The following is a 13323-nucleotide window of genomic DNA, read 5'->3' on the forward strand; positions in this document are numbered from 1 at the left end:
GAAAGTAAAAGGAACTATCGGAAATTAAGAAATGTTATAAACAGGAAGTGCAAACTGGTGAAAGAAGAGTGGATTAAAGAAAAGTGTTCAGAAGTGGAAAGAGAAATGAACATTGGTAAAATAGACGGAGCATACAGGAAAGTTAAGGAAAATTTTGGGGTACATAAATTAAAATCTAATAATGTGTTAAACAAAGATGGTACACCAATATATAATACGAAAGGTAAAGTCGATAGATGGATGGAATGTATTGAAGAGTTATACGGAGGAAATGAATTAGAAAATGGTGTTATAGAGGAAGTTGAGGAGGATGAAATGGGAGAAACAATACTGAGATCTGAATTTAAGAGAGCATTAAAAGATTTAAATGGCAGAAAGGCTCCTGGAATAGACGGAATACCTGTAGAATTACTGCGCAGTGCAGGTGAGGAAGCTATTGATAGATTATACAAACTGATGTGTAATATTTATGAAAATGGGGAATTTCCATCAGACTTCAAAAAAAGTGTTATAGTTATGATACCAAAGAAAGCAGGGGCAGATAAATGTGAAGAATACAGAACAATTAGTTTAACTAGTCATGCATCAAAAATCTTAACTAGAATTTTATACAGAAGAATTGAGAGGAGAGTGGAAGAAGTGTTAGGAGAAGACCAATTTGGTTTCAGGAAAAGTATAGGGACAAGGGAAGCAATTTTAGGCCTCAGATTAATAGTAGAAGGAAGATTAAAGAAAAACAAACCAACATACTTGGCGTTTATAGACCTAGAAAAGGCTTTCGATAACGTAGACTGGAATAAAATGTTCAGCATTTAAAAAAAATTAGGGTTCAAATACAGAGATAGAAGAACAATTGCTAACATGTACAGGAACCAAACAGCAACAATAACAATTGAAGAACATAAGAAAGAAGCCCTAATAAGAAAGGGAGTCCGACAAGGATGTTCCCTATCTCCGTTACTTTTTAATCTTTACATGGAACTAGCAGTTAATGATGTTAAAGAACAATTTGGATTCGGAGTAACAGTACAAGGTGAAAAGATAAAGATGCTCCGATTTGCTGATGATATAGTAATTCTAGCCGAGAGTAAAAAGGATTTAGAAGAAACAATGAACGGCATAGATGAAGTCCTACGCAAGAACTATCGCATGAAAATAAACAAGAACAAAACAAAAGTAATGAAATGTAGTAGAAATAACAAAGATGGACCGCTGAATGTGAAAATAGGAGGAGAAAAGATTATGGAGGTAGAAGAATTTTGTTATTTGGGAAGTAAAATTACTAAAGATGGACGAAGCAGGAGCGATATAAAATGCCGAATAGCACAAGCTAAACGACCCTTCAGTAAGAAATATAATTTGTTTACATCAAAAATTAATTTAAATGTCAGGAAAAGATTTTTGAAAGTGTATGTTTGGAGTGTCGCTTTATATGGAAGTGAAACTTGGACAATCGGAGTATCTGAGAAGAAAAGATTAGAAGCTTTTGAAATGTGGTGCTATAGGAGAATGTTAAAAATCAGATGGGTGGATAAAGTGACAAATGAAGAGGTATTGCGGCAAATAGATGAAGAAAGAAGCATTTGGAAAAATATAGTTAAAAGAAGAGACAGACTTATAGGCCACATACTAAGGCATCCTGGAATAGTCGCTTTAATATTGGAAGGACAGGTAGAAGGGAAAAATTGTGTAGGCAGGCCACGTTTGGAGTATGTAAAACAAATTGTTGGGGATGTAGGATGTAGAGGGTATACTGAAATGAAATGACTAGCACTAGATAGGGAATCTTGGAGAGCTGCATCAAACCAGTCAAATGACTGAGACAAAAAAAAAACCTTTTATGTTGTATATAAACAGACTGATAACCTTTTAAAACAGTACTACTGTATCCAATTGTTAAATAATCGAATAACATTGTAATAACTTACAGTGCCAAAGCAATATCCTGAAATTACTAAGGTAACCTTTTTTCAGTAGTGTAGGAAAGGAAAAAATAGAAGGATAACAGCACTGTGGCAATAATTAAAATATTGAAAACCTTGAACTTTTTTGAAAATTTGCTATTTTGTTGTTATATTCAACAAAAAGATGCTGATTTTAAGGTAAATTTTTTTGAACTTGTTTTGATGTCCAAGCAAAAATTTTGCCAAACAGCCTTAGATAAAGTATTTATGGGCAGGCAAAGACATAAATTTCTTAATATGACTAATTGTATACATATACATAAAATACACTGAAATACTTGTCATGTGTTTATGTTAGTGATTTTGCTGTTTATGTATCTTCATAGTCAAAAGTAATTGTTGAGCATTGCTGCATAATTCAATTTCTTCATTAAAAAACTGAGTGAAAAATATTGGGTTTAAATGTTCAGTTTATAAAACAACATACATACATATGCTTGTAATTTGCAAACCAATTATACACTAAAATTATTTTTTAATCTACATTAAATTTCACTATTCATTAAATATAATTTTTGGGTATTTCAATTTGAGAACTCAAAATTTATATTTAAAAAGATGAGAAGTGTTAAAAAAATCAATGGTAATATGTGGAGTGCAGATTGACCACATATGCTTAAATTTTACAGAAGCTTAGTGAGAATTAAATTGGATTACATTACACTTATTAATTTCTCTAACTGAGACTTTAAAATCTATTACCTCCTTTATTTAGTCTGGTCCAATCCAGATTATCTCACTAGTAATCATTTTAGCCGATAGTAGAACGCCACTTTTTATATAGCTTTCTGGCAGCAATGGGATCAGCTAATAATGACATACATATGCATATAAAGACTCAACCCCCAGCACCCCCTACATATTATTTGTATTTTTTTTAAGCATGCCAGCAATCAGTTCTAATTACCATAGCTTCACCATTTCACCAACCATATGACAATGGCTGATACCTGAAGTTTGAGCCAAGCATATTTTCTATCATTGTTTTCTAACTACTGGCCATATTCACTTTAGTAATTTTTACTGTGGACATTTACTGGTTACAAATATTAATTTTAACCTTACAGTGTAGAATAATCAGTTTTTATTACTGGATTATTTGGTAAACAATTTATATAAAGAGTAATCAAGCGACTTTTACTCTGATCTAATATTTCAGGTTAGATTTTTGAATTAATAATTGTATAAATATTTGATGTCAAAAACTAATATTTTAGCAATTGTGTAACTGTCCACTTTTATCAAAGAATTGGAGGACCATATCTCACTTTCAAATGAAGTAAGTTTAAAGTGCAGTAAAAATGTGTATATGCAATTTAGCAGACGTACAAGGAAGTTATGTGGTGCTCACATCAGTTTTTTTGTTTAGGAAAAAATGAATTGGGAATGTAAACTAATATTTTAGTATTAAGTTCATTCTTCTTTGGATGATAAAAACCTGATAGCTTATAGAAAAATTTATGTGAAATCTGTTCTATATTCTTGACCAATATATGTATGAAAAGTACATATTTTAATGCAATATACTGTTTTTCTTTTATTAAAAAAATCTAAGGTAAAAAAATTTATATACTTTTAACAATTTTTATTAAAAAAAAATAAATATATTGGTAAATTTTTCTATACATTTAACATGTTCCATTGATTTTCTTCAACGTTTTTTTTTTTAAGAACACTATGTAAAAAAATTATAAACAGTAGTCAGTTAAATTAATAAAAATAGAAATCATTGACCAACAAATACAGATATCTTTCTGTAATGTTTTAAAAATATGATTTTCATTGAATCAAGCATGTCTTTCTCATAGTAGAATAATCCTTTCTGCAATACATTACACTTATTTCATGTATTAAACTATTTTATTTACTTGCAATACATAAAATATTTTAAGTGTCTGCAATGTATAAAATGTATTTGAAGAGTTTTATAAGGCAGATATGATGATATAATTGGTGCATTGTACTTCCTAATTTATAAATAGATTCAATTCTAATACTGTTAGTAAATATGTATTTAACAGTATACATGTATTGCTTTATAAGTAATAGTTAAAACATAAGCTTTTGTAAAATTTAAGAAAAAAGTAAGACATAATTTTCATAACTGGGAATTAACTCAAGAAAATTATATTTTTCTACGGCTGTATTAAAAATTTGACACGCGGCTGGAACCGGATGTCGTTAATACCTATCAATATTTAAGAAAAGTCACTTCTTTCTGCCTGAATAACCCATTTACACAGAAATGTATAGTTTAATGTATTTTATAAAATCTTTTTTAAATAATATTCCGTAAACAATGTATTCTATCAATGATTTAAATCAATAATCCCTACATTTTTTCAACCATAGAAAAAATATGGTACGCAAATTTCTATAATAGTCATTAATGCACTCTCGCGAAGTTAAATTACTAACTTCACAGTCGCGCATTAATGGCTGTCATCATAGTCTCGTTGCATAATGTACTATTATCGAACAATCATAACCTCCGCTAAACGACGTTGTTCGCAGAGCATTGACTTCCATCATAAAACCACGGCCTCCTAGTCAACCAAATATACTTATATTTAAAAAATTGTTCTGCTTATTATGTATTCTGGGAAAGTTTAATATACAGTGAAAAACTTTGTATACGACAACATCACTTTTATTAACAAATAGTTTTTACAACATCCAACTATGTATATAATTATGTTTAAAAAGTCTGTATAATACTTGTCGGAATATTTTCGTGATATATACTATTTAATTATTTAATGAAATATATGTAATAATTTTTTTTTTTAAATTACTATTATTTTATCTGATTACTATGATTACTTTTTCAATCGGTTGAAATTATTCAGTATTATTAGATTTATAGGTTAAGAACTCTTCCGTAATATAGCCTCGTGTTTGCTTTTGTGACAATGTTCGGTCCAGGTTCAACACCTATTTTAGTTCTCAGTACGTAATATCTGATCATAAACTTTAATAAAACTTATTATTTATCTAGTAATATATTTTAATAATTGTATTTTATGCGTTGCAGGTCAAAATACAAAACGAGATGCTGGAAAGAAAGTTCAGATGGAAAACATCGCGGCCGGAAAGGTATGGTTTTGTAAACTTAATTTGTTTTTTTTTTCAGTTTGATAGCTTTTGAATTAGGTAATGATTTTTTTTTATTTTTTACGTTTGTTCAGATGACCTTTTTACTCTAAATATGTTGTAACATTCATTAAATAATAAGTGGAACGAAATTAATACTTTTGTTATAAGAAATGCGTTTTCTTAACAGATTTATTAGAAAATATAGAATAGGTAATATAATATGATTTAATGAGTAGTTACGAACTACCTTAATTTGTTATTTTTGTAATTTATATGTGTGTGAGAAGAGTCATTCGTTTTTTACTGGATACTCTCATGAATAATGGAAGTAGTACGACTAAAGTTAGTCGCTGCCCTCGATTAACACACTAACAATGTCAGTTAAAATTCCACAAAAAAATTTATTGAACTAACTGCTTTTGCATTGAATTAAGAATTAGTTGTTAATTGAACACATTAACCACTATAGGAAGTGGAAACATTTCTTTCAGTTACAATCCACACCTAACTTATTTAGCGCTACTCCACCATGCTGTGGTAGGGTATCTCTCTACCACTCATAGTCGCCTTCTCCATATGTTTTTAAAGACACCAATACTGTTGAGCAAATATGCTTAGTAGCTTATTTAAAAAACTGCCTTTCAACATGCTCTGCCACCATAAGATCACATTATACATAATTTCACTGTACGAGTTTCATACCTGTACTGTCTGAGGTATGTTTGTATTTCATAAATATTCTAAATGCAGGTGAATGATTTAAATAAAACTGTACATCTGTATAACAAATTCTCAGTTTTATAAAAATATTTGTTACTCACCTGTTAATTTACTTGCTTAGTTTGACATTTTTCTGTTGCTGACTTTTCCTTTGAGGATGGTAACACATATTTTATTAAACACAACTTTTAATAATAAATAATAGTCTTCTAATGAGACACTACTATATTAAAAAGTCAGTAGTTGCACTGTATTTAATAGCTCATCTTTCACATATAACTGAAAAAGTACAGCATCATACTTAAACCAAACAAATAATATGAAATAATAGTATGCATATTGTAAAAGGTATGAGAAATAACATTAAAAATATAAGAAGTAACATAAAAAATGTAACTATTAGACAAATTACAATAAAAACAGGTGTTTCTGCAGTTAACTATTTCTGTAAATTTTTCTTCAAATAAATTAGCATGTCAACATTTTTTGGTTTCAGCCTGCTTCTTCTCTCTGAAAGAATTTGGCCTGCTATATGCTTTGGAGAAAACTCTTTCGGATGGTACAGAGGTCCCAGGAATGTGTAAATATTTTGTAGCTAATAATTAGCAACTGTAGGAACGTCACTTTATGCTTCATCCAAAATGTTATACAGCTTGCGTGCCTTTCCTCATACAGTTGCTCAAAATATTGCCTCAGAGTAATTAAAGAGTTGCTAGAATATTTTACACTTTTTGATATTTCTTAATGTTTCTATGAAAAATATTCCATAAATCCGATTGAGTTTTTTCCATCCAGTTCTTCAGCTATTGACGGCTGTTGATTTTTTTCTGGTTTTAATAATGAAGAAAATTAATTTCTTAATGAATCTTCTGCTTTTAAGTTGCTGTCATTCCCAAAAGCAGCTTTTTTAAACCGTGGATCTAGAAGTGTTGCGGTTACAAAGTTGTATTTTTTCTATGTTTCCAAAGCGGTTGCTAATCCAGAAACTAAACTTTTCTTAACTTTTCACCTATGAAAGAAGTCACAGTTTTCTGATAAGCTATGCACAATTTCTCTAACAAGGGGAATAATTTTTTTGGCAGATGGCAAGGGTGGTTTGCTTGCTCGGGTGGTTGGTTGCTTGACCAATTAAAAAAAAATTGAAACTTATCCACTTGTTTCCTACATGTCTCAGGACCTTAAAACTATTTTTTTTTATTTAAGCAGTTTACCCGTGGTGGCCATTTTTATGGTGTGCACACCTATTTTTGTGATTGTAAGGGTTTTCAGAAAACTAAAAAACTGTTGGTCCTCGAAGGATGAAACAAAAAGCAATTTAATAAAAAGGTACAAACAAGAAGGTAAAAGATTGGTTTTGTGGTTTATTTACCTATCTTTCTATGAGAAAATTACTAGTAAAGTTGAACATGAATAACTGTGAAATATCATTTTTGGTAATTATTTTGAAGAGGCAGGGATTGCATACACAGTTTGAATTATTTTTTTCATATGTAGGTATATGTTAGTAGTTTTACCATAAATAATATTAATGATGATATACTAACGCCTAAATTTTTATGAATTTTTGAAAAAGAATTTTTTTTTAAATATTCAATTTTTGGCAAGGGGTTTCTTCTCTTCTTGGCACTTTAATATTTTTATACTTATTATAGTTGAAATAGGTTTATTTGAACCATTCAACTACAATGTTCATGTTATAACAGGCGCTCGAAGTCATTTCCAGTCATCAGGAAAATTCATGTTGCAACATGCTCATTTACTCTTGTTGCATCTTTTAGCTTTGCAGTTGGTTTGACATTAGTCAGGGACCTGTTCACATCTTTACCAAGTGTCTCAAATTTCATCATATGTTTGGAAGTGTTTATTAAATAAATAAGTTTTACTTAATAATATTGCATTTGCACATTTTAAAATCAGTTAAATTTTTAAATATTTTTAAGTAATTTCAATAAATCAATGGAAAAACAATATTGTATAGGAATTTATGTGTAGTGTCATAAAACAGTGTATGGTACAGTACCAAAATAACTCATTAAAATTTGTGAATTTAGTGATAAAAACCAACTTATTTTTTTACGTGTTAATTCAGATGTCACTAGTGTTTGTAAATATCATGAAAAAAGGTTTTTGTCAAAATTCAGTAACCTATATGGCCAGTTCTGTTGTGACCCTTTGAGAAACCAATATAAAAATAAAAATGATTTTTTGAAAAAAAGATGTTGGCTACTCATTGAAACTCAGTTTGGGTAAGTTTTTCAAGCATTTTTGAATCAAAATTGTATTAGGTTACTGGTATTGGTTAAGTTATCATTAAATTATGACCTATCATTAATAATATAAAACAAAATATTTTATAAATATTGAAAACGTAAACTTCAACAATATAGAGACTAAATATAAAAAATGTAAAGTGCAAAGAAGACATGAAACCCTCTCGGAGCACTTATTTAGTGAGTCAGAATGGTATTGTTTTTAACAGGTTTTTCTTTAACAGATTATAACTTTATTAGTACAATACACAAGAAACTTTTTCTTTTTTATTTGCAATAAACATTTACAAAAACACTCCAAAGTTGTGCAAATTTGAGATTTTCAGCATCTACCCTTTAAGAGTTGATTAAAGCCAAAATTTGAATTTAAAAAAAAAAAAATTATTTTCAAAAATTCATAAAAATTTAGGGGTAAGTATATCACCATTAATATTATTTATGGTAAAAATACTAACATATACCTACATATAAAAAAATAATTCAAACTATGTATGCCATCCCTGCCTCCTGAAAAAAATTGCCAAAAGTGATATTTCACAGTTTTTCATGTTCAACTTTATTGGTAATTTTCTCATAGAAAGAAGAGAGATAGGTAAATAAACCACTGGACCAAACTTTTACCGTTTTGTTAAATTGTTTTTTGTTTCATCCTTCCAGGACCAATAGTTTTTTAGTTATGATTTTTTCTGTAAACCCTTACAATCACAAAAATATGTGTGGACACCGTAAAAAAATGGCTGCTACAGGTAAACTGCTTAAATAAAAAAAATAAATATAGTTTTAAGGTCCTGAAATATGTAGGAAACAAGTGGGTAAGTTTTAATTTTTTTTGAATTGGTCAAGCATAACAATCTTATGTTTTTTTTTTTTTTTGGGACACTTCAAATGGATTGACTCATATATCTCTATTGTCATAAGCTTGAATGGTTTAAGTAAATTTACACATTCAGTTAAAATAATCCTTGAAAATTTGTTATAGATTGTGAACTTTTTGGCAATGCTGCAGCAAGTGCAGCTGACAGGGATTCATTCAGTTTTATTAACCTTTCAAACATCAGAAGTATTGAATTCCATGTTGTAACGTCAGCTTTTTTTTTTGTGGCGAGTAGTCTTAATTTATTAGCTGCAACTACACTATGCCTGAAATGCGAACATACAGCTGATTTCAAAATCAGCTTGGGTATATGGTGGTACAATCCTAGTTTCGTAAATTATATGTGTTTTTGCTTTAGACATTCTCTTAAATTTGAGGTAGTGTTGGTGGATCTTTTGAGTTCATTTTTATGTACTTTACATATTGTTGTTGTTGGAGAATTGCTTTCAAAAAAATTTGAAATGCCGGAATGGAACGGCTAGCAACTTGTAAACAACTATTATGGGGCAGACCAACTAACACATAATTACAAATTACATTGCTTGGTTAAGGGAGGTCTCTCCCTTAACAAAAAAATTATTATATAGGGAGCTGATGTCAAAGTACAAATCTTTGCTCCCCACTCTTTAGGCCATTCATCACACATATGAAAAAATTGGCAAAAACATCAAATTTTTAATTTTAAATTATGACTTTCACATAATCTTACATATCGCCATCAAAGCTTGTTGTCAAATCCATTCTGAGATACCATCCTAAAATTATTTTTTACATTTTAGTGCATTTATTAATATTTTAATTACCAAAAATGGATGTTTAATCAAAGTTGCTAGCTTTCAGAAAAAATAAATATTTTTGGGTGACATTCTTTATATTCTATTATTCTATAAAATATTTTGTGTTTGTGTAAACGCTAATACTTATTTCCTATATTAATAATATTATCTTTTTATAAATAAAATTCAGTCCAGTTTCATAAACACAGTCTCTTTTGAAGCATACCAACACTTGAATAAAATGTCTTGCAACTTGTTTGCCCTTTTTTTTGTTAAAAACAATCCATTTTCTTGTCTTTACCTTTCGTAGAGTATGTAGTTTTCTTATTAATTTTGTGATTTAAACAACAATTTCTTCTAATATTGCTTGCAAATTATATTGGGTTGTTTCTGGTTTCCCCCCCAAAAATCGTTCTTTTTTTACATTGCATATTAAAACTTGCTCATGTTATAATTATATGCTTATAATTATAAATATCATCTAACCAAACTTAACCTATGCTCGCTTCGCTTACTAACCTTGACTAGCGAGTGTAGGGTTAAATTATGTTTATAATTTTTCTCTTATAAATTACCTTCAAATAGCATGTAATTATAACATGGGTAATTACTAATTGATAAACATAAAGAAGAGTATAAAATAAAAAAAAAACAACTGTGGTGGGAAAACAGAAAAGACCCATTATATTTATATGAAAATTGATTATTGAGAACAGATTATGAATTGCAGAATTTTTCTTTTGCTTGTTTTTGTAATATATGAGTGCATATGTTGTTTGTACTAACTATGATCATTACTAGTAAGATAAGGTTACCGTCTCCATTAAAAAGAATAGTTTTTTTTACAGACTTTTCAATCTTGAAAAATTGTAATACTAAACAAAATAAATATTAATGGAAAAATATCTCAGTTTAAGTTGTTTAAAACCAAACATGAATAGCCTGAATGTGTATAGTTAATAATTAATTCATATTTGTACATAATTATCCATTATATTAGGTTTTATTATAATATTGCTGCTGTGTTTTTATACCTTATACCCTTATATTGAGCTCTATATTTGGGGTAGGTAATATTGCTGCTGTGTTTTTATATCTTCAGATTTATAAAAATTCATTAATCTTGAAGTATAACAAAGGTGAAGACTTCCTTAACTTCAAGCATCTTAATTACATTTGGAAATTAACGTAAAAGGGTTTTTCACATCAGTTTTTTTTTTTTTTAGATAGAGTGCCTTTTTTATTTTATTTGTGTTCCAGAATAGCTTCAGTGTGTAATTTGAGTAATACACTGCAAGTTTTTCTATTTTAACTCATTTTTAATAAATACTAATTGTTGGAAATAATCAGCTGCTGGAAATGCTGAATGTTATGTTTGTAATAAATGCTAATTATTAAGCAGGAATATTTGAAATATGTTTTCACATTTTAAAAATTAAATGATTATTTAAAGATGTATAGTGTATTCAGAAGTATGCAACAGATTATTTGATGTATAGCTTTGCAAACATTGTGATTTCAGGCTATTGCAGATGTTATTCGAACATGTCTTGGACCACAAGCGATGTTAAAGATGTTGATGGATCCCATGGGTGGTATCGTAATGACAAATGATGGTAATGCTATATTACGTGAAATAACTGTTCAACATCCAGCTGGTAAATCCATGATTGAAATAGCTCGTACTCAGGATGAAGAGGTGTGTTTCTGTTTATATTAATCTGTTATAATATATGTACATATGTTCAGTGTACTGTAGTTATAATTGTAATGTTTTAGTTTAAAAGTTGGGTTCAGGATCAGTTGAAACTGAAGTTCAACATACTCTCTGTAGATTGTAATAAGTGTAATCAAATTGATCAAACCATTTGACCAAAAATTTTACCATGATATATTATCCCATCAGTTTTAAATATTAAAATGTCAATTTTTAATAAAGATATGAATCTCAAGTTTATTTAAGATTTAAGAGCAAAGTTATTTTAATGAATAATATTCTTTTACTGATAATGATTGCATTAAACACTGGCTTCACTTTAATATGGTGGATAAATAAAATTCTTGTCAAAGTATTTCACATTTAATTTCAAGCAATTATATGAAAAATAAATAGACTGAATTGACAATCTTAGTGCAGTTGAAAAATTAACAATAATGTCTGATGAAGTGAATCAAGGATTCTTGTAGTGATTCTACTTTGCAGAGCTACACACTTAATTCAGGCTTAATGAAGTTTCTTATGACAAGTTTTTTTTTTATTTGATGATTTGGAAACTGATATTAGGCGACTTAGAATTGAAAATATACATGACCACCATTTTTTGGAGTAAATAAAGAAAGTAATGTAAATTTGAACAATATAGAAAAAAAATGTATTTCAGTAGGAAATCCTTAATTTTTGTGATAACTAAAATGGAGTTAATGATATTGATGTTGAAAGGTAAGGTAGAATAAAATCTATATTTATTCCACTTTTAACATTTATGTGGCATGTATTTGTTTATTGTAGAAATCACTGTAAGAATGGTGAACTAGATGTTTTATAAGAGAGGATTTCATTGTTAAGATAAGAATTATGTGATATTTTTGGCTATGATAAAAAGTTATAATTAACTTTTTCTAAATTAGGTGTGTGGGTGTGCGTGCACACTTATTCTAGCCAGTCAGGGCTCACTTCGTTCATCAGACTGTTTTGCCAGGAGCTCCACTCCATGACCCCTATGTTCATTATCCTTATGGTTGTAAGAATATTAAATGTTTTACAAATATTCATTAAAGAAAAATAATAATAAACCTTTTACTTCATTATATTTGTGTTGCCATGGTGACAGAGATAGATATAGAATTGATAGATATAGATGTGAAAGAATTATTTTTTTTTTTATAAACATATTTAATTCACAACTTCATCTACAAGGAGGCTAGGACCTCAGTATATGGCTTAAAACCTTTCCTGTGTAACATGAATGTGTCCTGAAAATTTGAATAGCAATTTGTCAGTTGGTTCTCGCATGATGCTGTTTCAGACAAACAGACTAACTTTTCCATTTATTTATAAGGTGTATGTATATACACACAACACATACATATAAGATGTGTACATATATATATATATTAAATAAATATTTAAAGCCAGCAGATACAGTTCAATAAAAGGTAACTTTAATATGGTAGATATTATACTTGCCTATCAGCCTGTAGTGCTTTTAGAGCTGTAATCCACCACAAGCTGACCAATTTTTATAAAATACACACAATTCTAAATAAAATATAGTTATTAAAAAAAAAAAAGAAGCGCAACATATATTTCAAATTTTAAAATTGTTAGTATGTATATACTATTGCCCTGTTTAAGATAAACAATAGTATTTATCAACGTATTCAGTTGTTATGTCAGGTGTACCAATTTAATCAGTTTATTATCAAATTCAATCTGTTTATTATTATTTAGTCTATATTTATTAATACAGTGAAACTCTAAAAAACAAAACCTCCAAAAAATGAAAAATGGAAACATACTCCCAAGTCCCAATATATTTTTATAGAAATTAATCTTTTCAAGATTAAAAACTCTGCAATATGGAAACTGAAAGGAAACATAGATTTTACTTTCAATTTTACAT

The 13323-nt window shown here is 28.8% G+C and overlaps 1 protein-coding gene across 1 annotated transcript in view; it reads left to right on the top strand.

Moving 5' to 3' along the window:
- The first annotated feature begins 4794 nt into the window (after positions 1-4794).
- The window catches only part of CCT3 (chaperonin containing TCP1 subunit 3), a 64589-nt gene continuing 56060 nt past the window's right edge, over positions 4795-13323 (top strand). The window contains exons 1-3 of the mRNA XM_075371170.1: positions 4795-4913; positions 4999-5060; positions 11223-11399. Coding sequence (XP_075227285.1) covers positions 4877-4913; positions 4999-5060; positions 11223-11399 — 276 coding nt within the window. The 5' untranslated portion in view covers positions 4795-4876. The remainder of the gene's footprint in view (positions 4914-4998; positions 5061-11222; positions 11400-13323) is intronic.

This window comes from Lycorma delicatula, chromosome 1 (genome assembly GCF_047948215.1).
Source record: "Lycorma delicatula isolate Av1 chromosome 1, ASM4794821v1, whole genome shotgun sequence".
NCBI classification, from domain to species: domain Eukaryota; kingdom Metazoa; phylum Arthropoda; class Insecta; order Hemiptera; family Fulgoridae; genus Lycorma; species Lycorma delicatula.